Genomic DNA, 27,059 nt, shown 5'->3' with positions numbered 1-27,059 from the left:
CTCAGTTTTGTGCCAGGACTCCATGTCCTCTGGCTTGGAAGGTGGACACCCTGTCTTTTTCATGGAAGAGGATTTTTTTATGCATTCCCTCCCCTTCCTCTTATTCCAAAAGTCTTGTGCAAGATGAAAAAAAAGGAGGGTCCCAAAATCTTGCTGGTGACTTCCTTTTGGCCCAGATGGCATTGATAACTGTTGATCACTTTTCTTCTGCACTTAGCCAAGGGCAGTCATCACAAGTTACCTCACAGGGTGGATCTCCTCACACAAGACAAGGGATCTCTCATCCATCCCCACCTGTCCACTCTTCAACTGACACTGTGGGTGATAGGATTTTATTCCCTATAGGCATCTTTTTTCTGAGGATGTGCTTCGGGTTCTGCAGGAGGCCAGAAAACCCAGTACTATGAAATCCTACATGTCCAAATGGAAGCGACTTTCTGTTTGGTGTCTTTCTCGTAACCTGGATCCACTTTCTGTGAATGTTCCTTTGGTTATCTCTTATTTGTGTGAGCTGCTCAGTGCTGGGTTGCCATATTCTTCTATTAAAGCCCACCTCTCAGCTATTTCTGCTTGTCTGCCTTTAACTCCTCCTTTTGGCCTCTAAGTTCAAGGCCAAACAGTTTCTTAAAGGCATCCTTCATATTAGACCTTCCAGGAAACCTGTTCCTCTTCCTGGGTTCTTAATTTCATTTTGGAGAAACTGACTTGGGCTCCTTTTGAGCCTGCAGCTTCAGATTCCTTTCAGCATTGTTCTTGGAAGACTGTTCTTTTGTTAGCCCTTACTTCTCTCAGACGGGTGTCTGAGCTTTGAGCCCTTATGGCTGTTCCTCCTTTTTTAGTTTTTCATATGTTCAGTGTCTCGCTGTACCAATCCTTCTTTTATGCCCAAGGTGGTGAATGAGTTGTCTCGTAATCAGTCTATTAGTTTGCCCACTTTTCTTCCTTCTCTGCAATCAGCTAGTGAGAAGGTGATGCAAACTTTGGATGTGCATTGACAATTCAGATTTTATTTGGATAAAACTAAAGAATCTGAAGTAGGGAGTTCATTTGTCAGCAACCTGTGGGTCTTGGATCCGATATCGGATCCGAGCCGGCAACTTGTTTCAAGCTAATGGATCCGAGCTCCTAGCTCCTCCCCTCACCCATAGTCCCCTGCTAACCCTCCATGACCTCAGATCTAGTTTGCCGCGCTTGTGGATAGCTGGATTCCTGTGAGCTCGTCTAGTACTGGGCAGTTAAGTTTCTATTTCTGTCAACTTTCTAAATTTTTCACTAAAATTTTTAAGTGTGTAAGTGTTAGGTTCCCTTTAGAGTAAAAATAATTTCTTTTAAGTAGTTTTCCCTCCCTTCGCTGGTCGTTAGAGTGTGTGTGTTAGTGTTGTGTTTTTTTGGGGCCTGTGTGTGTGTGTTACTTACTTTTCTTTAAGTATGGCTGAGGCCCCAAAAGCCATTTTTTCTAAATGTACTGAGTGTGGCCATAAGCTCTCCCCGCCTGATGGCCACACTCGGTGCGTTCGGTGCCTTGGGGTTGAACACCTCTCCTCAGGCTGTACCATTTGTGCAGCGTTCAACCCCAGGGCACTGAAAGAGCAGAGGTTGAAGCTGGTCTTGGCGGGACTTTTACCCCCGGACTCGGCTCCGGCCTCCGCTGCTCCCGTGAATCCACCACAGCCTGTGGTTGCTGCCATTCCTGCCCCCCTTCCTCCGTCCGGGACTCAAACTCCCGTTGTAGTGTCTGAGGACAGGGAGGCCAGGAGGGAGAAACGGAGGGAGAAGCACCACAAGCGGCGGGCCGAGACCTCCATTTCGGCCCCGCCAGCTAAGCGGGCTTCTCCCTCCACTGCTTCTAGGTCTCCTCCTCCTCGGCTCCGATCCCCTTGTTTCTCCCCAGGGCCCGAGGAGGAGGCCCGATCTCCGTCAAGGTCATCGAGGCGGCATTCCAGGCCTGCCTTGGTGACCTATTCGAGATCTACGTTTAGTATGTCCGATGCAGACTTGGACCGGATGATGCGAAGGTTCATCCAGGCCCAGCTGCAGATGGGAGTGCTCTTGCCTCCCCCCCCCCCCTTTGGGGGGGAGCTCGACACCCTTTTTCCATCCTATTGCTCCTTCTCCGACCCGCTATCAGGGTTCGGAGCGTTCGGAGCCGAGCAGCGTTGGAGCCGGGGGTGGGTCGGCGCCGACAGTACTTGGTACTTCGGATCCGACCCTGCCCTCGAGCATGTCGGATCCGACCTCTCGGAGCCGTGGCCCAAGCTTCGGATCCGAGGGATTCAGTGTGCCTTTGGCTCCGTCCAGGTCGGAGCACACTGGTCCTTCGGACCCGATGGTTTCAGCGCCAGTTCCGATCCCTTCATCGGATCCGAATGGGAGCCGACTTTCGGATCCAAGAGAGAGTGGTTCTCCCTCGGCCTTCGATGTTGTGGAGAGGGCTCTGTTGAGAGCATCCGGACCCCCGGTCCTTGTCTCGGCTCCTCCCTGCACTCCCACTCTGCTGGGCCAGGCTTCCATCACCCGGCCAAAGGGACAGCCTGCTTCAATGTCCCAGATGGTTCCATTGGAAGAAGATGTTGCTGGCGAGGCCTCCTCGGACAGCCCCCCCCCCGAGGAAGTGTCCCGCAAGCATAAGTGCAAGAGGAGGCACATGGACTCCCCTGAGTCTTTAACCGAGGACACGGACTTGGAGGAAGGGGAAGGCTCCCCAAGATCACCCCCTGAGGATGTCTCCTTTGGAGACATCATGGAGATGCTGAGGATCAGTTGTGGGTGGTCTGCCCCCAAGTCTTCCTCCGACGAGTCCGTGTTTCTGGAGGCATTCGAAGCAGGCCCGTCTACCTCTTGGGTGTCCCCTCCGGCCGACCCCCTGGTGGACCTCATTACCACCAGGGCGTGGAAGGATCCGGACACCGTGGAGCCAATACCAAAACGCCCGGACAAAATACTTAGCCCCCCCTCAGACCGATCACACAGGAGTAAGGCCCCCCCCCCCGTAGATGCCATGTTGACGGCGGCAGCCACGAAGAGGGAATTGGCTCAGGAGAGCCCCTCAGTCCATCCACCGAGCAAGGAGTCCCGCTCGATGGACCGCTTAGGGAAGCGAGTTTTTAGTTCAGCGACCTTCTCGGTAAGGTCTCTGAACTACATGGCACATGTCATCAGGATGCAGCGGGATCTTATCAAAGAATACGCTGCCTCCCCTCCTGAGTCCATGTCGGCAGATGACAAACAATTGTGCTCCACCCGAATGGCCACTCTGAGATCAACTTCAAATACCTCTATGCGGCTATTGTCCCACGCCACAGAGGGAGCCGCTAGGGCTAGCAGAGCAGGCCTAGTCATGAGACGTCAGGCCTGGCTCCGTCATTGTGACTTTGCGGAGCCTTTTAAAGCGTCTTTTGCGAATGCCCCTTTCGATGGTTCTGCCCTTTTTGGCAAAACTGTTCGCGAGACACTTGTCCAGAGCGAGAAAGACAGGAAGACGTTGTCTGCCATCGGAGTCCACTTCTCTGCTCCCCAGCGGTCCTTTTCGAAGAACCAAAAGGGTCAGAAGAAGATGTGGTTCCGGAAATTCCAACATTCCCAACCCGCTCCGGACAACCAGTCCTTCCGTGGCAGAGGAGGACAGGGAGGACGCCGCCCCAGGGGCAGAGGGGCTCCGAGAAACTTTGGGTCCAGATAACCTTTCTCTGAGCGGCCCGCGCAGCAGCCCTGAAGGGTTGCCCGGCTGCTCCACTCTGGAGACAGTCGGGGGCGCTTCTCGGAACACCTAGCGGCATGGGAGTCCATCACGACAGACCGCTGGGTGCTTCGCATTATATCCAGAGGGTACAAAATACCATTACTCCATGTCCCCAAATTCAAAAACCTCCCCGATGTACCACCCTATCAGAGGGAGGCCGCAGCCGCAGAAATTCAGCAGCTGCTAAGAAAAAGAGCCATCCAGCCCGTCCCCCAAGACCAGCTCGGATTAGAGTTCTACTCCAGGTTCTTTTTGGTGCCAAAAAAGTCGGGGGACTTGAGACCGATTCTAGACCTTTCCCGCTTGAACCTGTCAGTAACCAAGGAAAAATTCCGAATGGTCACTCTTCAGTCTATTCTCCCCCTTCTAAGGGAGAACAATTGGATGTGCTCTATAGACCTCAAGGATGCGTACTACCACATTCTAATAGACAGACAATCCAGGAGGTTCCTCAGCTTCCGGCTGGGAGCCAGTCACTACCAGTTCAGGGTCCTTCCCTTTGGCCTCACCACAGCCCCCAGGGTGTTCACCAAGGTATTAGCAGCCCACCTGAGACTCCAGGGAATACAGGTCTTTCCGTACCTGGACGACTGGCTCCTGACCGCCCCAACAAGGCATCTACTTTGCTCAGCCAGAGACTTCTTTCTCCGCCTAGCCCCACAGTTAGGCATCACCATCAATGCCGACAAATCCCTTCTGGCCCCAGCACAAGTCATAGAATTCATAGGAGCCAGAATAGACACCAGAGAGCTACGAGCCTTTCTAACTTCCGAGAGAATCCGGAATTTGCAACTCCATGTGCAGGCTATCCTCCAATCAGAGACTTCACCAGCGGAATTGGTCCTGAGGGCACTAGGCTCCATGGCGGCAGCGATTACGCTCCTTCCATGCGCCCGTCTGAACATGCGGGTACTACAATGGACACTTCTAGTGCAATGGTCTTTTCTATCCCTTCCTCTTCACCACCCCATTGCTATCAGCAAGGCTTGCAGGAGGGCTCTATTATGGTGGCTCCAAGCCTCGGACCTCCATACGGGCCGTCCCTTCTGCACCTCTCCCCCTCTCGCCACGGTGACCACGGACGCCTCCCGCCTCGGGTGGGGGGGGGCATTATTCAGGCAGGACGATCCAAGGCACGTGGAAGGACACAGAGACCTCCCTGCATATCAACGTTCTGGAGATGAGAGCGGTGCTGTTCGCGTTGCAAGCACTTCAGGATCTCCTCCCCATAGGAACGATTGCAATTCAGTCGGACAACATGTCGGTTGTCTGGTACATCAACAAACAGAGGGGGGGACCAGATCTTACCCTCTATGCCGCGAAGCCATGAGAGTGTGGGATTGGGTGATCTCCACCAACCGCTTTCTGATTGCAACGCACATTCCGGGACGGACCAACATCCTAGCGGACAAACTCAGTCGCACCCTTCTTACCCCGTACGAGTGGTCTCTCAATCCACTAGTAGCGAAGCAGATATTCGCAACATGGCGGCAGCCCTGCTGCGATCTTATTGCGTCTCCATCAAACACCAAATGCGGCAATTTCTTCGCTCTAATCCCCCCTCCAGGGGAATCTCCAAGAGACGCTCTGGTGCATGCTTGGCCACCCGGTCTACTTTATGCCTATCCTCCTCTACCCCTGATGCTGCAACTCTTACAGAAAGCCTCGCGGTTGGGGAGCAGGATGATTCTCATTGCCCCATTCTGGCCTCGGCAAATTTGGTTCCCTTACCTGTGGTCTCACCTTGTGAGTCCACCTTGGATTCTAGATCCCAGTCCGGATCTCATCTCCCATCCGTCGAACTTACCGACCCCAAACCTGGACAATCTGAAACTGACAGCTTGGTTGCTCCAGTTCCACTCCTAGTTAGGACTCCCGGTATCTCTTCACCAGTCAAAGCCATCCTTGTGGCAGCGCATAAGCCCTCCACCAGGAAAGTGTACCGCAGTAAATGGAAACTTTTCTCCATCTGGGCAGAGCATCATGATCTAGATCCCTTTACGGCTCCTCTTCCGTCCATATTAGACTTCCTAACCGAACTCTTTCAGGAAGGCGCTAGTTGTTCAACTGTCAAAGTGCAATTGGCAGCCATATCACATTACCATGTGGGACATGATACAGGGCCTTTGATGTCGGCCAAGTTGTGTAAAACCTTTCTCAAGGGCACCTTCTTACTTAGATCCCCTATAAAAGAAGCCGTACCACCATGGGATCTTTCACTAGTTCTTCAAGCCTTGACTGCTCCACCTTTTGAACCCGCTGCTTCAGTAGATCTCAAATTCTTGTCTTGGAAAACAGCATTCCTTGTAGCCATCACTTCAGCAAAAAGAGTTTTGGAGCTTCAAGCTCTTTCTGTGAAGCCTCCTTATTTGATCTTTCACCCAGACAGAGTGTACCTCAGGATCAATCCCTCTTTTCTTCCCAAGATAGCATCAGAAACCAACATAAATCAATCCATAAATTTACCGGTTTTCTTCCCTAACTATCAGAATAAGGGAGAGTACAAGCCGCACTCATTAGATGTTCATAGGCAGCTTCGCTTTTATACTCATAGAACAGCTGGTCATAGACAATCCGACCAGCTGTTAGTTTCCTTTGCCAAATTTAATTTGGGGAAAGCAATTTCAAAAGTATCTCTATCACGCTGGATTTCTCAATGTATCCTATTGGTGTATCAAGCCTCTGGGAGACCCGCACCCGAAGGAGTTCGCGCACATTCCACTCATTCCATCTCTACTTCTGCGGCCTTCAAGTCTAGAGTTCCATTGGATGATATTTGTTCGGCAGCCACTTGGGCTTCATCTCACACCTTTATTAACCACTACAAACTGGACGTGATTTCTAGAGGGAGAGCATCCTTTGGCTCTGCGGTGCTTCGCAATATCCTTCCATGATGGCCACCCAAGGTGCAGGTAGCTGGGGACTCTGTCCCACAGGTTGCTGACAAATGAACTCCCTACTTCAGATTAAGAAGTTATGTACTCACCATAACGTTCCATCTGAGTAGGTAGCTTCATTTGTCTAAAACCATCCCCCCCTCCTTCCCCCTGGCCTTCTTCGGATCTATTTTTAGTTGGATACCCATTTTGTTGGGTATATATTGAGGGGCAAACTCGATCTGAGGTCATGGAGGGTTAGCAGGGGATTATGGGTGAGGGGAGGAGCTAGGAGCTCAGATCCATTAGCTTGAAACAAGTTGCCGGCTCAGATCCGATATCGGATCCAAGACCCACAGGTTGCAGACAAATGAAGCTACCTATTCAGATGGAACGTTATGGTGAGTACATAACTTCTTATTTTCTCAAGTCTAATTAGCTTTTTGTTTCTTTTCATCCTAAATCATTAGGTTTGGCATTTTCCAAGCAGACTCTTTCCTCTTAGATTTCTAAAGCCATTTCTTTTTGTTGTTCTTATGGTAAGTGCCTTCCTCTATGATTAAGGCTCACTAGGGACGTAGCTTTTTCTGGTGCCTTTTCAAGGGTTTGGATACTAATTCTATCCTTAAGGCAGGTTCCTGGTCTTTGGTGCCAACCTTTACCAAGCACTACAAGTTGGATGTCATATCCAGCCCTAGAGCTGGTTTTGCTAGGGCCATTCTTCATGGGTTCCTAATGGGCTCTGCTGGCCCTTCCTCCTCCCTTTATGCCCTGTGCCTTACACAGGGGAGCATACATTTGACTATGGCATGTCATTAACCTAAAGGCTTTGGTATACTGGCCAGACGTCGGGCCACCTGGCAGGGGATCCCACATGTTAAGAATGCTGCAACAGTAAATAGAAGGACATTTACTGTTATGGTAAGATTTTACATAATTGTACTTTCTCAACCATTTTTCAAGCTTCTTAACTAACAAATAAATTAATCCCAATCTCCAGCTCCTGGAAGGTCATTGTGGCTTTTAAACCTGAGTATTGGGCAGTATTTCTGGCCATCATGTTTTGTCAGTTCCCTTGTTTCTTCCTGATATGTGATGATAAGGGGAAGCAAACTGAGAAGAGGAGAGTTGTACCCATGAAAAGAGACATGGAAGAGCTCTCCGATCTTGTAGCCCAGGCAGGTATGACCCTAGCCTGAGTAGCATCCTGCCATCACCCAGAATGATATGCGGTACAAGGACAAAATGATTGACCTCAACAATTGGCTAAGCTTCTGGTGTCATTCTAAGGTGATCCAGTATCTGCCTGGGACAGCATGGTCGACAGACCACGATGCTTTTCCAGAGATGGCCTGCACCTGTCACCCCTGGGATTCCGGATACTGGCTAAGGCTTTTGCCGCCCCTATAGTGCCTTTTTTAGGTAAGGTTCAAATGACAAATTCACCACTGCAACAGGAACAGACAAGCAAAAATTGAGGGTAATGATACTCGGTGCTAGAAGTCTAAATCTCAAAATGCACTCACTCGAGGCACTCCTTAAAATGGAAACCATTGATATCTGTGCAGTGACTGAGACCTGGTTCAAGGCTCCAGAGAGCACCCCTTCATTACCAGGCTATAACTCATACCACACTTTTCGGGCACCTAATCTGGACTGAAACACCAAATGTGGAGGTGTGTCCATATTCATTAAGGATATCCACACCTCCAGGGTAGTTGCTCAGCATAATGCATACTAGGTTATCCAAGTGCAACTAATTCTGGGCAAAACTGCAATACAAATTGTAGCTTGCTACAAATCCCCCACCATACCCCACATTTCCCACTCCTCTTTTCTTGATATACTGAAAAATATTAGGGTTCAACCAAACACCCTAATAATGGGCGATTTCAACTACCCCACCATTAACTGGGAAAACTACTCATGTACCAACTTCTTCACTCAAAGCTTTCTAGAATTCATAAATTCCAATGCCCTGGATCAATTTATTCACACCCGCACCAGGAGCAACAATATCCTAGACCTAGTCATTACCAACATGAGTGACCGGTGTTCCACACCTGAAGACAACTCTTCATTGGTCAGATCTGACCATAAGCTGATCACCCTAGATATCCACATCCCATCCCTATCCCCCATTAAGGAAACCACAATAAAAAATTTCTCCAAAGCCAACTTCATGCTACTGAAGACAGAAGTGGCGAACTTCATGACATCCATGCAGATGGACAATACAGTTACGACTGCTGAATCCTACACAAATGCACTTTATAAGCACTTACACAAGTGCATGGATCGTGCTATCCCATACAGAACCAAGATGCTGTCCTCCAAAAAAAGGAAGCCAATCTGGTGGTCTCCTGCCGTAAACAAACTCTACAACAGAAGGAAGAAACTGTTCCAAAAGAGAGTAAAATCCCATGAGTGGAGGAGCTCCCTGGTCAGCCTCAGTAAGAAGCTGAGATCCCTTACAAAAGCTAGCTACGAAAACAAAATCACCACTGATTCTAGGGACAACCACAAAGCATTCTATAGCTATGTCAAGAATCTCGGTGGCAACACCCAGATCTGCTCTGAGTTACAGCGCAACGGCACGAAAATTACAGAACCAACTTATATTGCCAACATCCTGGCAGATAGGTTCTTTGCTAACTTTACCCCCCTCAACCCCTAAAGGACCCATATCTATACAGGAAGAATGCAGAGTTCCTGTAATCACTACTACACAGGTAAAAGCTGCACTCTCCATGGGACCTGACAACATCCCAGACTGCGTTTTACATGAACTTCAGAATGAACTGGCTCCCCACCTAAGCATCATGTTCAATCATAGCCTCACGTCAGACTTTGTGCCCACTGAATGGCGCACAGCAACAGTTATTCCACTCCACAAAGGGGGCGCCACCACTGATCCCAGGAACTATCGCCCTATTAGCCTGATGAGCCTGGTCTCTAAGGCCATGGAACATATCGTCATAGAACTCATAAACAAAAGACATTGGTAACCTCCAAACTCTGGACCCCACCCAGTTCAGGTTTGTGAATGGCAGATCATGCCTCCTGAACCTGACTGACGACTTTGAGGCAGTCACCAAAGTCGTAGACGAGGGTAAGGTGGTTCACACAGCCTATCTTGACCTCACCAAGGCTTTCGACACCATCACCCATTCTGGAATTATAGCTATACTCATTAAACTAGGTATAAATGATGGGTTGCCAACTGGCTCACTGGCAGAACCCACAGTTTAAAAGTTGCAGACTCCAAATCTGACTTCAAACCAGTGACAAGTGGAGTACCACAGGGTTCAGTCCTGGGACCTCTCCTGTTTGGTATCTACTTCTCTAAAGTACAGGCTAATACAGAAGGCCTTTGGCTAACTAAGTTCGCAGATGACTACAAACTAGGAGCCATAGTTAAGTCCTCAAATGATGTGGACATCCTACATAAGGGCCTCACTGAAACAGATGCCTGGTGTCAGAGCCATGGCCTCAAGCTCAATGTCAAAAAGTGCATTGTCATCCCCTTTGGTAAAAACTCTGTACCCATGAACTACCACATAGGTGGCAGTCTACTTAACGCCGAATGTGTGATAAGAGACCTTGGGACCCAGGTGGACAGTAGTCTCTCCTTTGATAATCACATCGCCACAGTAGTCAGGAAATCCTTCTATGTGGCACACCTCATCACAAAAGGATTCTCATCCAGGACAAAAGAGGTAATTTTTCCCCTCTACTCGACACTCAGACCCATTATAGAGTACAATGCCCCTTTTGGAATGTACCTCACAAGACATCTGCAGTAGCTGGAAAGGCCACAGAAGTACCTCACAAAGAGGATTATTGGCCTCAAACAGATACCCTACACTGAACATCTCAAAAAACTCCAGCTTTACTCCGTAGCATATCGCCTACTCCAAGGTGATCGCTGCTTAACATATAAAGCTTTGTCAAACCCAGAAATGTTGGATATGCTACACCTAAAGAAATCCCAGTCCTTCCGAGCTACACGCTCTAGGGATCTAAACCTTGTCACCCAATAAACAGGACATGCTGGAGGGATAGATTCCTGTCCCAGAGACTTCCCGTACTCTGGAACAAGCTACCCATCTATGTCAAGCAAAGTTCCTCATTAGCACTCTTCAAGAAAAATCTTGATGAGTGGATGGGAAATAGACCCTGGGGATCACTTCTTTGGCTCTGCTCAACAGGGGCACAGGAATATAACTTTCTTGGGTGGTGTAAGCCAGGGAACCTTGTTGGCTAGGCTTACTTAGGCCCTTGGGCCGATAGCCTAGTACCTACCTATGAACTTTATTGTCTTTTCTCCATCAAAATCCTATGCATGTCTGTCTTTAAGGGACAGGCTTTCAAAAGTAGACTGCAGAAGGGGTGTTTTACCTGATCTGGTGGTAAAACTCTTTGAAAGTTACTTGCTGATTGCCAGAGATTTTGTGCTGTGACAGGTTGTACATACTTTTATTCTCCTGTCTTGTGTGTTGTTGCTGACAACTGTTCTCAGAAATTTAGTGCTACGATAGGTGCCCTATATATATATAACTTTTTAACTGCCAAAATTAACATTCCTTTTTTTACCATATTTTTTGTATGTTTTGTTTGCTTTGCTGAAAATAAAGAAAATTAAACGGATGGCAAAAAACAAGGCTCTGCTTTTCGAGCTAGGCTTGTTCATTGGTAGTCCAAAAGCCTTTCAGCCATGTTTAAAAATAATTTTGAAATGTGCTGTGGTGTAGTTGGATGTTTCTCACTACTGTTTTAAAAGGTACAATCTGTGGCATTACATGTTGAATACCCCAAGTATCGTGCTGCAGATAGAGTACAGATTTTGTGCAGTACAATGATAAAGGAAATTTGATAGTGTTCACATTGTAGATTTGTTATCTCCATAAGTGCATGTCTGATCAGAGTGAAACTGGAAGGATCCAGAGATTTTTATTACTTGACTATTAGCATGTACCACACTTCATGCATCCCTCCAGGATGACTGCGGAGGAGTTAGTCACATATAAATGTAGAAATTATTTAAATCTGATGGAAAGATATAGTTGTGTATTGGTGTCTGTGTGCGCCTAACAAAGGTCTGATCTCATTTCCAGGTGTGTCATGGCATTTTATGGTAGTAATTGTTTCTCAAGAAGTAAATGTATTTGGTGTGGCCAAGATGCCAGTCTGATAGCAGAAATCCATATATCCTGACATGAAATATATTTTATTTTTTAGGAAAATCCAACTAAAAGTATACTAAAAGTTAGATTATTTAACATAGACTCTCAATTATTTTTTTAAAATTAATACATAGTCTAGAGACTTTTTTAATTATTCCTGTCAAGAAGTTTTCTACTGGAGATCTCAAGATGAGCAGCTCAAAGAACCCACACCAGGAGAGTGCAGTGAAGAAAGAACACTACATCTTATAATAAACATCCAAGAACTGTCACTAAAAATGACCAAATTCAAAAACAAATGGATATTATCAAACAAGAATGCAGTAAACAACTGGAACTTCTAAATGGAATAGTAAAAAAAGTAATCTGAAAGGATTCTTGCCTTAGAGGAATCAGTAACTGACCTAGATACTAGAGTGACAGAAAATGAACATCAAAATGAATTTCTTCTGAAGCAAAACAGGCTAATTGAGAAACTGGAAGATCTTGAAAGTAGATCATAATGCATGGAATTCCTGAGAAAGAAGAGGCTGCTAACATGATTCAGTTCCTCAGTAAGTGGTTTCCATCAGCACTAAACATGCCTGAATCCCTCTCTTTTGGAATTGAAAGGGCTCATCAGTCCCTGGCAAATCCAGCTTCATCTCTGAGTTCATCTAACCCTAGGTCTGTAATAGTTGGATTTATTTCCTCGCAAGGCAAGGACTTAGTGTTGAAATCAGCTTGGACTAATTTCCCTATCAAGATACTACAGGCCAAAAGCTATGAAATCTCAGTTCCTAACATGTAAACCTCTACAACTTACACTTCAAATTCAACTCCAATCCTTAATAGATGGAGATATACATCCCAATCCAGGGCCAAATTCTATCAAGTCCACAGAGACCTATAACACAACCCCCATTAGTACTCAATTCCTTACCAGACCTCCCAGCTCACTATTGATAGCCCATCTTAACATCAGGAGCATAAATAATAAGGTTGCTCACCTACATGCACTCATGGATGTGCATTCATTTGATATCCTTTGTCTCACTGAAACTTGGCTCAAACCATCTGTACAAGACAATGAATTTATACCACCAGGGTACAGCATCTTGAGACTAGACTGAAAAGCTAAGAAGGGAGGTGGAGTAGCTATACTATACAAATCCGGATTACAGGTAACCTCTATTGACTCTAAACCCCCTCTAACTAGTAATGAAGAAATACTTATCTCCAAAATTCAACTCAATAACTGTAAATCCATCTATATTATTGCTGTCTACCTTCCCCCAGGGAATAACTCCAACACTCCAGAAAATATCCTAAATTGGCTTTCCACCTACTATCCCCAAGAAACAATAGTACTCGGTGACTTTAATATCAACTGGAAAAGCTGTACTTCTGAACAGCCTTCTACTCATATTAACCTACACGGGTTCACTCAAACTATTAGCTCCCCCACAAGGACCAATAAACTCAATAACAATGAAAGCACCCTAGACTGGATTCTGATAAATAGACATCAAACTTACAAAGTAGGGACTCTCCCTGAAGATATAAGCGACCATGCACTCACGTTCATAATCCGATTTAAAACTGACATCCCTAGCCCAATCACCTATAGAACAATAAGGAGCAACAAAAATTTTAACCCTGACATCTTCCAAACTGAACTTTAAAGCATGCGACTGGTCGCCCCTCACAAACTTACCTCTAGAGGAAGCAGTAATCTACTTTAATACTAAATTCTTAGGTATTCTAGACTTCCATGCTCCAAAAAGGACCATTAGAACTAGGAATAAACCTGCCCCCTGGCTCTCAAAAGCAACCAAACAAAAAATGCTCCTCAAAAATAAAGTCTGAGCCAAGTGGCTTACTACTAAAACCCCAGAGGATCATTTAAAGTTCAGACAGCTAAGAAATGATACAAAAAAAGCCATTCTGTCAGACAAAAGAAACTATTGCATTCAACTCCAACATACCCAGCAAAACAAACCACAGAAATTCTGGGCAGGGATTAACACACTTTTACACCCAGGCCATTCTGTCACACCCACCCCAGTAGGTACTGACCATGATAGTCCAAAGCAAATTGCCAATACCTTTAACACATTCTTTACTGAGGCCATTCAGTCTCTTGCCAGTCAACTAACTCCTGACAGCTCATCTCTGACTTCCTCTTCTGCAACCTTACCTCCCTCATTTCATCTCAAACCTGTCCCTACATCCCTTATCCGTACCCTTATTCTGAAACTCAAACCTACCACCCCTGCAATTGATCTCCTACCCGCAGAATATCTGCAGAAAGCTGCAAAAGCCATAGCCTACCCCATCTCCATTCTGATTAACAAAACAATCTCTGAGGTAACTATTCCATCTATTTGGAAGTTCTCACATATTATTCCCCTGCATAAAGGTGGAAACTCCAGGGAATTATCCAACTATAGACCTATTGCTATACTATCTCCACTGGCAAAAATCATGGAGAAATGCATTCATAGGCAATTGTTAAAACACCTAATAGATAACTTATTAGCTAACTGCCAACATGGCTTCAGGCCATTTCACAGCACTAAAACTGCCCTTTTATCCTTCTCTGACTGTATCAACAAAAATCGCAATAACAACACTCTATCCTTAGCCCTCTTTATTGATCTCCCTAAAGCGTTCGATATGGTTAACCACCAACTTCTCATAAACATACTCAAAAACCTATCTGTAGATGCACTGGCTATACAATGGTTTCAATCCTACTTAAACAATAGGCAACAGGCTGTTCTGTGTTAGAACAACTTATCTCCCCATTGCACTTGGTGTCCCCCAAGGCTCTATATTTGGATCTCTTCTATTTTCTATTTTTATCAATGACCTACATTCTGTAATTCCTCAAGCTACCGCAATACAATACACAGATGACTCCACATTAATATGTTCAGCCCCCACTCCATCAGACCTTCAGTCCTTCACCCAAAATGTGTTTAACACAGTAGAGGAATGGTTACTACACCATTGCCTCATCTTGAACCCCAAAAAAAACAAACTCCCACTCGTAGGGCCACCCCACTATACTTTACTGTTACATCAAACAATGGAACCATCATATCCCCTGACTGTACCACAAAACTACTAGGGGTACTAATTGATAATAACCTTAACTTTGATACTCACATTAACAGTACCATAAAAACAGTCAACAAAAAACTAGGCTCCCTCTATAGAATCAAATCCTTTCTTACCCCACTAGCAAAGTCTACTATTGCCCAGACCCACTTAATCTCCACCCTCCTCTACGCCTCCCCTATATATACACTAACCTCTCAAAAAACAACTTGAACAAACTGGCTGTCTCCTACAACAATATTGCTAGATTTGCAACAGGCTCTATATTCAGAACCCATCACTGTACTAATTATGAACAACTTGGATGGCTAGAGTTGCCAAATTTACTTCTATTCAAATAATTAACAGTTGCCTTCAAAATCCTGTATCAGCCTACTATCACTCCAATTCTTACCAACCTTATCACCCCCTACAACAACCTTAAGACCCTACGCTCATCTGATAAAATATTAGTACAAATAGGTAAAACCTGCAATATGGCTGGTGACTCTTTGTTCTCTAATACCGTGGGTAAACAAGGAACTCTCTCCCCAGTGACCTGACCTCCCTTTCTTCACTAACACAATTTAAAAGCAAGCTGAAAACCTACCTTAAATCCCATTGGTTATGCCCCTGTGTGAACCCAGACTAACTACACATTCTTTTTTCACAAAGACACCTGTCTTATTAACTGTATATACTAATTGCCTATTGAAAACCATAACAATAACAGACCTTATATTTTATTAAAATGTCTTCATCAATATCCCTAAAATGTCTTCAACACTACCTACCTATACTAATAAATGTTACAAGTCATATGATTCTGTAATCAAACATGTTTTGAAGTGAAAATATTTGCTTATATATTAATGTACCCACATCTGTAAAATCTATCCTGTATAAAATTGCTTAATTTTGTATTGTACCTGTACTTGTTAAATATTGTTATTTTTATATATAAATTTTACTGTGTTTTCGAGGAGCTTTTCTCCCCGGGCCTCTGCTGAAAATGGACATATCCAGCTGGACTAGCCCGGTCAACAAATATAAAATAAATAAATAAATAAAATAAAGATGGGTGAAAAAGTTATTCATTTTGACAATGACTGCACCTCTACAGTCATATCCAGAAGAAAGGAGTGTGTTCCTCTAAATCCTTGAAAAAAGCCAATATTAAAGCTCAAATTTTGTTTCCTGCAATAATAAAAATCACCTTGCCAGAAGGAGTGAAGATCTTTGATTCCCTACAAGAAGCAGTAGAATTTATCCAAAGACGAAAATACTGTCGGACATAGAAGAAATGGAATGGTCATCCCAGAGTTTGAAGAGACAGGCAACAAAAAATGGATGGTCTATGGAGGAAGGAGCAAACAAAACTAGGAAACTAAAGGACAAATGAATAAATTCCTTCTAATTTTAAATGCTTTGTTTTATGAATCATAATATATTTGATTCTGGAAAGTCTCTATGCTGTAAGGTAATGTGAATCATTTTTATTATTAACTTTCTGTTTTCCTTTCTATATCTACTCCTTCTAATTACATATAGTGCTAAGTATTTAAATAACATTCTCTCTCTTTAAGGTTACCACCTGTCCCACTTTGCGAGGGACAGTCCCACTTTTGGCAGTTGTGTCCTGCATAAAAATCGAAAAAATGGCAAATGTCCTGAGATTTTAGAACAAAAATATTTCCTATATTTTACGTAATACTTGCATAACACAGTTATTCTGTATCTGAAACACCTAAATGCTATAAGAAACCGAATAAGCAACTAGAATGCTACAAGAATAAGCTTTTATTTAGGCAAAAAAGTGAATTTCTGTCCTTTGTACTGGCCATGGGTATGTTTTGCCCTGCAAAATCTGACGTTTGTACCAAAAATGTCCCACTTTGGGCATTTGAAAAAGTGGCAACCCTATCTCTCTTCTTTCTTCCTATTCTTATTACCAATATTCATTTTCTCTCTTTTCCCCATTATAAGTACTTTACATACTTTTCCCTTTTAAATAACTACAAATGATGTATGTCTTCTAATTCTTCAGTAATAGTATAATTTGACTTAATACCAAAGTGCATTTTTTCTAGTGGGTCAGTGGGGGAGGGGGTAACAAGGTGTTTCTGATTAGTGTTTCTAGCTAGGTGTTTTAGACTCTTTGTATAGATACATTTAAACATTGATACAGTACATTAATGGTGTTTCATAGATAGCTAAATATAACTATATATATATATATATATATATATATATATATATATATATATATATATATATATATATATATATATATATATATATATATATATATATATATATATATATATATATATATATATATATATATATACACACATACATACAGAAACACACACTAGGTTCCATTTTTTAACTGGTGGGTAAATGATGAAATGTTATAATATGATTTCTGATTTGAGGCAGCTGTTACTTCTAAAGAGCTGTTTTTATATAAAAGGGTTAACTTTTTTCATGATGAAGTTTTATGAGGAAACTGGTGGTCTGTCACTGTTCTCAGTGTGGTGGAGATTTATAACAGAGTTGACATGCACTGAAAAGGCAGCTTGAGCGTTTTTTTTTTTGTTTGTTTGTTTTGTTTTTTGGGGTTTTTTTTTGTTTGTTTGTTTTTTTTTTTTTGCTTTCTGTAAACTCTAAAAGCTTCAAGATCTGAATTTCCTGACGAAAATGCTTTTTTCTTCACTAGAGACGACGTCTGTTGTGCATGAGCCCATTTACCTACTTTTTAACAAGTTTATAAAGCTGCAGCTTGAGGAAACAGCAGTAATGACATCATTTGACATTTTGAACTTGTTAAATGGTTGTACTTAGAATTTCAAGAGAAAAGAATTCTGTTATCCTTCACTACATACTTTAAATGGTAAATAATTAGTTCTGATAAAAGTGTTTAACTCATCTGAAAATGCCTATGTTCTCTTATAGATGCATACATTCTGCAGATTCAGTGACCGTATTAGTAACTAAATGACATCAAGTGAACTAGGAGCTGCATTAGAAAACTCATTATGCATACGAACATCAGACTTGTGTTATATAACTAAACCTTTAGTAACTAACCAGAGGGTTGTGAGGCCCCCCCTTCCAGATGAGACGTCAACATAGATATTGTTAATACATATGAGTAATATGTGTATAATTGCAAAATATAATAGTTATGTTGTAATAAGTGTTTTATATATATATATATATATATATATATATTCAACAGATCCTTACATGAAAAATATTAGATTACTGATAAAATGGTTAAATCATCTGATGATTCTTGAAAAGCCTTGGAAATATTGACAATCTTCTTAACGTTCAGCTTCTAATGTTTATACATACTTTGATCTGATATGTATTTCTGGCATATCTACGTATTAGAGATGCTATTATCATATGTGACACATTCATATAGTTTCAGATATATTGGACACTCTCGTTCCAGTTTATATTTCATGGATTCAGATTTCTTTAGTTGCTTTCATAATGCTTTTCTTTTTTGTTTTTATACTATATTCAAAGCAGAGATGGATAATTTGTGTCTTTTGGTACTGGAGATGGTGATGTATCTATAATGACTTGTCCACTTTCGGACCATAATGCTGTAAACATTACGTTAACTACGCAAACAGATGATTTAAGATTTCAGCATAGAATTCCTGCTTACATAACTAAGTTAAAAGACTTTAGGGAATGGATAATGAAAGAAATAGACATGTTTATGGAAACAAATGATAATGGTGAAGTGACTGATACTATACTATGGGACACCTTTAAAGTGTGTGTGTATATATATATATATATATATATATATATATCTGTGGGTCTACTTTAAAACACCGACACGCAAAACACCGAGACCGGAAGATCAACAACTGAGATGACCGACAGTTTAAAAGCCCGACACTGAGAACACCATGTTAAGGTAAGTGTGCGATAGTGACAGACTTTAAGGTTAGGGGCGGGTTAAGTGAGTTAGGGTTAGGGTGCGGGTAAGGTAAGTGTGCGATAGTGACAGACTTTAGGGTTAGGGGCGGGTTAAGTGAGTTAGGGTTAGGGTGCGGGTAAGGTATGTGTGCAATAGTGACAGACGTTAGGGTTAGGGGCAGGTTAAGTGAGTTAGGGCGCGGGTTAGGTGAGTGTGCGATTGTGACCGACCTTAGGGTAAGGTTTTGGGTTAAGGTTAGTGCATAGGTAGTTGTGTATGTAAGGTTTAGTGTAGGTTTGTAAGTTTTTTGTTGTGCTTGTATTGTGTGTGTGTTTTTCAGAAAAGGTATTTGTTTTGTTTCGTTGATTATCGGGATTTGGTTTGTCGGGCATGTGAAGTTTTGTGCTTTTAAACTGTCTGTCATCTCAGTTGTCGATCTTCCGGTTTCGGTGTTCTCGTCGTCTGTGGTTTGCGTGTCGGTGTTTTAAAGTAGACCCATATATATATATATATATATATATATATATATATATATATATATAGTAGAATAAAATCTTGGTACCTTAAAAAAAGGAGAGAGTGGGACAAAGAACTTTTAAACTTAAAAAAAAAACAAACGATAAAAATGGACGCAAAACAAAGTAGCACATAACAAAATTACTAAGTTAAATCAAAAATACTTAGAAGTTCTGAATCATAAGGTAACCTTAAACCTGGAAAAATTTTAATTACAATCTTATGCTGCAAATTCCAAATATCTACATAAAATAGCGGTAAGATCCAAATAAATATTAAATCTTATTAATGAGATTAATTATAAAAGTGATGGTTCAGTTAAGAATACATCTAACTTAATGGGCATATTGGAAGTGTTCAAAGCCTACTATAAAGATATAAATAATAACACACCACTTTTGGAGACAGATAATGCCATAAAAATACTTTTATTCAAGAAAATATAACCACTAAGGTGTCAATGCAACAAAATAACATAATAAATAAACAACACTAACAGAAGTGAAAGAGCAAATAAAAAAAAATTAGAAGATAATAAAGCTCCAGGACTGAATGGAATAATTCCTGAACTATATAAGATTTTTCCTGAATATATAATAAAGAGAAAATGATGAGTGCCTTTACTATGGTTAAGCAAAAATGTATAACACCCCCATCGTTGAAATAGTTATCTCCCCCATATTAAAACAAGGTAAGGACCCCAAATCTTGTAATTCATATATGCCAATTTTGTTACTAATCACGGATTATAAAATTTTTATGACAATATTAGCTAATAGGATAAAGAAAATATTACCTAATCTAATGCATAATGATCAGACAGGGTTCATTCTTCATAGAAAAGAGCAAGATAACATTAAATTACTATCATTAATAGACATAGCATGCAAATACAAAAAACTATTGTCAGCCTAGACATAGAAAAGGCTTTTAATTCTATCAGTTGGTCTCATCTACAAAGAATTCTGATTGGTTTTGAATTCTCCTCAGATTTTGTCAACTTATTAATGAAAATGTATAGTGAGGCACAAGGTTATGTGAAGATCGGATCATGTCTATCCTCACCACTAGAAATCCTCAAGGAACTAAACAAGGTTGTCCTTTGTCACTATTATTGTTTGCTCTTTCAATGGAACCTTTTGCTACATATATCAGAAATGAACAAAATATAAAAGGCTTTCAAATTAATAAGGACTATTGTCCTAAGATACAATTATCTGCGGATGATATGTTGTTAACGTTGGGTGATATTGATAGTTCTTTGTATGATGTTATAAATACCTTAAGCAAGTTTGAAAGAATTCCAGGGCTTAAATTTAATCATAATAAATCCAAAACATTTTTAATTAACAAAAAGATCAACAAAAACCTAAGAGAGAATAGCTTCTTTAATTGGGAGAATGATCTATTAGAATATTTGAGTGTCAGTATAAAGAGTACATGGAACAAGTCTGTTAAACTAAACTATAATAATTTAATAACCACCATTAGTGAACTAATCAAAAGATGGAATAAAATGTTCTGCACAATGGAGGATAGGCTCTCTCTAATTAGAGTGATAATTTTACCTATACTTTTGTTTTATATGCAGTCATTGATACTACCCCCTCCCAAAAACTTATTTAAAAAATTAGATTTCATGCTACTTAAATTTGTATGGTTCCCCTTAAAACCTAGGATCGCATGTAAATGGCACATTAGAGGTTGGAACATTAATGGGATATCATTCCCTAGCTTAGATCTTTATTCCAAATCAGTTATAATTAATGTAATATTACATTGGATCACACCTACCTATATATCTGGCTGGAAAACAATACATGAGATTCATATAACTGATGTCAGAACTATAGAAAATCAATTTAAGGAACAATATGGAATAAGTAGAGTTCATTGCCTTTTACGTGAATTTTGTTTATTTAATGAGAAGTTTGATCATTTTTCTTATGGCATTAATCAAATATTTAATAACTTTAAAAATATAATTGTAATTACTACATTAAACAATTATTTCTTATATTTCCTATAGCATACTCCCCTGATTGCCTAGATTCTTTCAACATCAATACGATGCAAAACTTAAAGGAAAATAACTTGATATTCTGGCATTGGTTTATGGAAAATAAGAGTATTAAGCCACTAAACTCTCTTATGTAATTTTGATAGTAAAGACAGCTGGTTGTTTATACACTCATTACGGCAGTTTATAGAAAACAAAATGAGAGTATCAGTCAACCTAGACGGAATCTTTACCTAGTTTGAGTCAGCTTTTTATTAGGTGTCTTGAAAAGACAGATAATCAAAAATTAAGTATTTCACCTATCAATAAGATACTTAGAGAAGACATTCTAAAGTTTGACTCAGATTTTTGGAATTACTATGTAAAGATTAACGGAGAGTAAATGTCTCATCATCTTTCGGCTTTTCCCGTTAGGGGTCACCATAGCGGATCATCTCTTTCCATTTCTTCCTATCCTCTGCATCTTGCTCTGCACACCAACCGCCTGCATGTCCTCTCTCACCAGGTCCATAAACCTTATCTTAGGCCTTCCTCTTTTCCTCTTACCTGGCAGCTCCATCTTTAGCGTCTTTTTCTCAATATACCCATCATCCCTCCTCAGCACATGTCCAAACCAATGCAATCTAGTCTCTCTTGCTTTGTCTCCAAACTGTCATACATAAGCTGACCCTCTAATATACTGATTCCTAATCCTATCCGTCCTAGTCACACCGAGTGCAAATCTTAACATCTTTAACTCTGCCACATCCAGCTCTGACTCCTGCCTTTTTGTCAATGCCACTGTCTCCAACCCATATAACATAGCTGGTCTCACTACCCTCTTGTAGACCTTCCCTTTCACTCTTACTGGTACCCGTCTCTCACAAATCACTCCTGACACTCTTCTCCACCCATTCCACCTGCCTGTCCTCTCTTCCACATTCACCATTACACTGAACTGTTGATCCCAAGTACTTAAACTCGTCCACCTTTACCATCTCTACTCCCTGCATCCTCACCATTCCTCTACCTTCCCTCTCGTTTACACACATATATTCTGTCTTAGCCCTGCTGACCTTCATTCCTCTGCTCTCTAGAGCATATCTCCGCCTCTCCAGAGTCTCCTCAACCTGATTCCTACTCTCACTACAGATCACAATGTCATCTGCAAACATCATAGCAATGTCATCTGCAAACATCATAGTCCACTGGGCCTCCTGTCTGATCTCATCTGTCAACCTGTCCATCACCACTGCAAATAAGAAAGGACTCAGAGCTGATCCTTGATGTAATCTCACCTCCACCTTAAACGGATCTGTCACTCTCACTGCAGTCCTCACCACTGTCACGCTACCCTCGTACATATCCTGTACCACTCTTACATACTTCTCTGCCACTCCCGACTTCCTCATACAATACCACAACTCTTCTCTAGGCACCCTGTCATATGCTTTATCCAAGTCTACAAAGACACAATGCAACTCCTTCTGACCTTCTCTGTATTTCTCCAATAACACACTCAGAGCAAACATTGCATCTGTAGTGCTCTTTCCTGGCATGAAACCATACTGCTGATCACTAATCATCACCTCCCTTCTTAACTTAGCTTCTACTACTCTTTCCCATAACTTCAAGCTGTGACTGATCAGTTGTATCCCTCTGTACTTACTGCAGCTCTGCACATCACCCTTATTCTTAAAGATAGGTACCAAAACACTTTTTCTCCACTCCTCAGGCATCCTCTGACTTTCTAAAATTTAATTAAACAATCTAGTTAAAAATTTCACTGTCATTTCACCTAAGCACCTCCATGCTTCCATTGGTATGTCATCTGGGCCAACAGCCTTTCCATTCTTCATCCTCTTCATAGCTGTCCTTACTTCCTCCTTGCTAATCTGTTTCACTTCCTGATTCACTATCCCCACATCATCCAACCTTCTCTCTCTCATTCTCTTCATTCATCAGCCTCTCAAAATACTCTTTCCATCTATTCAACACACTCTCCTCTCTTGTGAGTACCTTTCCCTCACTATCCTTTATCACCCTTATTTGCTGCACACCTTTCCCAGCTCTGTCCCTCTGTCTAGCCAATCGGTACAGGTCCTTTTCTCCCTCTTTAGTGTCCAGTCTCTCACACAACTCTCCATACGCCTTATCCTTAGCTTTCGCCACCTCTCTCTCTGCCATGCGCCTCATCTCCTTATACTCCTGTCTACTTTCTTCATCTCTTTTTGACAATCCCACTTCTTCTTCGCCAGCCTCTTCCTCTGTATATTCTCCTATACTTCCTCATTCCACCACCAGGTCTCCTTGTCCTCCTTCCTCTGTCCAGATGTCACACCAAGCACCTTTCTAGCAGTCTCCCTTACTAGTTCTGCTGTAGTTACCCAGCTGTTCAGTAACTCTCCACTGCCTCCCAGTGCCTGTCTTAACTCTTCCCTAAACTCCACTTCACAATCACCCTTTTTTAACTTCCACCATTTAATCCTTGGCACTGCTTTCACACTCCTCCTTTTCTTGATCACCAACGTCATCCTACAGACCACCATTCTATGCTGCTTAACTACACTTTCCCCTGCCACCAATCTCCTTCAGACTGGCCCTCCTACATAGGATATAATCCACCTGTGTGCATCTTCCTCCACTCTTGTACGTCACCCTATGCTCCTCCCTCTTCTTAAAATACGTATTCACCACAGCCATGTCCATCCTTTTCGCAAAATCCACAATCATCTGACCTTCTGCATTCCTCTCCTTAACACCATACCTACCCATCACTTCCTCATCCCCTCTGTTCACTTCACCAACATGCCCATTAAAGTCCGCTCCAATCACTAGTCTCTCACCCTTGGGTACACTCACCACAACTTCATCCAACTCGCTCCAAAAGTTCTCTTTCTCATCCATCGCACACCCAACTTGTGGAGCATATGCACTAACAACATTCATCATTACACCATCAATTTCGAGCTTCATAAACATCACTTTGTCAGGCACTCTCTTCACGTCTAAAACACTCTTGGCATATTGTTCCTTTAGTATAACCCCTACCCCATTTCTCCTGCCATCCACACCATGATAGAACAATTTGAACCCGTTTCCTAAACACCTGGCCTTACTTCCCTTCCATCTGGTCTCTTGCACGCACAATATATCAACCTTCCTTCTCTCCATCATATCAGCTAGCTCTCTTCCTATACCAGTCATACTGCCAACATTCAAAGTTCCTACCCTCACTGCTACACTCCTAACCTTCCTCCTCACTTCCTGCCTTCGCCCTCCTCTTCTCCTTTGGCCAACAGTAGCCCAATTTCCGCCAGCACCCTGTTGGCTAACAGTACTGGTGGCGGTCGTCGTTAACCCGGGCCTCTGTCTGATTAATCCAAAAAAAAAATTGTTATTGAATTCTACATATGGTACATCTTCTTCATTATATTGGAGATTGTATACATGGAAATTTATGAATAGGAGTTTCTATACTCCACACAAAATAAATCTTATACTCAAAAACAGTTAAAGTAAATGTTGGAAATGTGATGAATTACTAGAGGCCAAATGGGTTCACATGTTCATTGAATGTAGAAATGTTGTTCAATACTGGAAAGACTTCATATATTTTGTAAATGCTTTATAGTCTGATAACTGTCATATTTCTAACTCACTAATCCTATTCAATGTTCCTATACCTAATGTAATACCTACATCTCAGATTCAGTTACTCTTATCAATTCTTGCAATTGCCAGAAAAGTTATTACTTTGAACTGGAAAAGTAAACAAGATTTGATGTTTAAAGATTTTATTAATTTAGCAAACGTTGTTTGTAATAAAGAACTGCAAACCATTTGTTATATAATAACATTACTCATAAAAAAATCGCATGCAAAAATTGGAAAAGCTTTTGATCAAATACTGATAACTTCTCATGGATAAAATGGTGATCATGGATGAATGTAAATATTGTAAATAGTTTATTGTTTTATTGCATTATATGTACATTTGCGTATGTTTATAATGAAAACAAAATAAAAATGTTTTTGGAAAAAAAAGTAAATGTATTAATATTTCATTCAGAAGTAAAGTCACAGGTATATACAGAAATGCTTTAGTCCTGAAACTGAAATTATTTGGATTGAAATTGTTAGAAACAGGTGCCTCAGTTCAGCAGTGACCAAGGGACGTCAGCAAGACATAGTGTTAGTCAAACTGAAAAGGCTCGTAAAAAGTGATTGCTGTACAAGTAGAAGCAAGTACATGCCATAGCTTTCAGAGAAAAAAACACTGATGGCAGTGATCTGATGCAGAATTACAAAAAGTATGCAAAACCTGCCAGCTCAGTAAGTCCTGGAACCATAATTTAATGCCAACTTTTATTCATATTTTTTTTTCTTTTCCTATATCCCAGGCAAATGACTACACAGTGGAAGTCTCGAGAGACCCAGACCTACAGAAGGGAATAGACAGCATGGAACTCACACTGCTGAGCAAGCAAAGAGCCCATGAGCGTTTCCGCACATACACAGCCCCCTCTTTGACAGAGAACTGATAGCCCACTGGACACAGTACTTTTCTGGACTGTAGCAGCAAGCTGGAACTAAAGACTTTTACAGTGTACAGATTTGTTTTGTATATCAAAACATTCAGTGTTTTAGTGAAAATATTTTGATACGTGTACATATTTCATATTATGTCTAATTTGCACATAAATTGTAAAAGAAATAATGTATTTTTTATCTTAAACATGTGCCAATGCTTTTTTACCCTTTAAATTTCTTTGTCTTAGTCTTAGAAGTACCATCTGGCTAGAAGTGGTTTCTCCATTGTTTAACTTGCGTTTTCTATTAGTTTGTTGTACCACAAGGACAACCACTCCATATGTTTCCATGGGAGCAAAAGGCATTTCAGGCTATGGCAGCAAGCAGAAGCGCAACTTGATTAATCTTTGTGGTGTTCTGAGCATGTCCTAAATTTGTTGACTGTCCTCATCGCCAGATAGATATTGCTTCACTGGTAAAATCACCTAAGCACCATTTTCTAGCTTTTCATTTCGTCTGCATGATTTTATGACATCAGAGGTACTTAGAGTGTGCCAGCTCCACTCCCAAGTTCTGTTCTGTTCTGTTAACACTTAATTGCACTCATTTTACAATAAGTATGTTTATAATATTTGCTAAAAGAAAACATGTTCTGCATGTTTGGAATGGAAGTCACCTGTAATTCTGTTTAGAAAGGGTAACCATAACCAAAAATCTCTGTGTAAAATTATGTCACTTTAAGCCAAACTATCAACCAAATGTTTCTGTCTTGTAAGAATTTTAACGAATAGTGCTCCACTGGTAAGGAAGACTTCTTACTCTCAAAAAAAAAAGAGAGAGAGATCCACCAAGAAACATCTTTCTTGATTGCAGAAATCACAGCCATTTTCATTGCATTATCCACATTGCAAGGGAGAGTCACCCAGTATGCATCTTCGGTAGTTTAGTAAGATTAGCTGTTTTTCTGCATCTTGCTGTCTTTGTACTGAAGGTACATAGCGAGTATGTCTGACCACTCTCATCTCTCTCATTTTGGAAGTAAATTTAAAAAATGGTTTGTCATTTTCCATTAAAAAACATCACATATTATTTAACTTTATCACAACTGTGAAACAGCCTTTTGAGATCTTTGGTTAGAAAGTGCAGATATAGGTTGATAGGTTAGTACTAGGCTAAT

The 27,059-nt window shown here is 41.6% G+C and overlaps 1 protein-coding gene across 2 annotated transcripts in view; it reads left to right on the top strand.

Moving 5' to 3' along the window:
* The window catches only part of NCAPH2 (non-SMC condensin II complex subunit H2), a 1,876,179-nt gene extending 1,850,092 nt beyond the window's left edge, over window positions 1-26,087 (top strand). For both annotated transcript variants that reach the window (XM_044088651.1, XM_044088650.1), the window contains exon 20: window positions 25,753-26,087. In XM_044088651.1, the coding sequence (XP_043944586.1) occupies window positions 25,753-25,893 (141 nt within the window). In that variant the 3' untranslated portion in view covers window positions 25,894-26,087. The remainder of the gene's footprint in view (window positions 1-25,752) is intronic.
* The last annotated feature ends 972 nt before the right edge of the window (window positions 26,088-27,059 follow it).

The sequence above is a fragment of the Protopterus annectens genome, chromosome 11.part0 (assembly GCF_019279795.1).
Source record: "Protopterus annectens isolate FY-2018-M chromosome 11.part0, PAN1.0, whole genome shotgun sequence".
In the NCBI taxonomy this organism is placed as follows: Eukaryota; Metazoa; Chordata; order Ceratodontiformes; family Protopteridae; genus Protopterus; species Protopterus annectens.
Note: the sequence above shows the minus strand (reverse complement) of the source record. Positions and strands in the feature narration are given on the sequence as shown.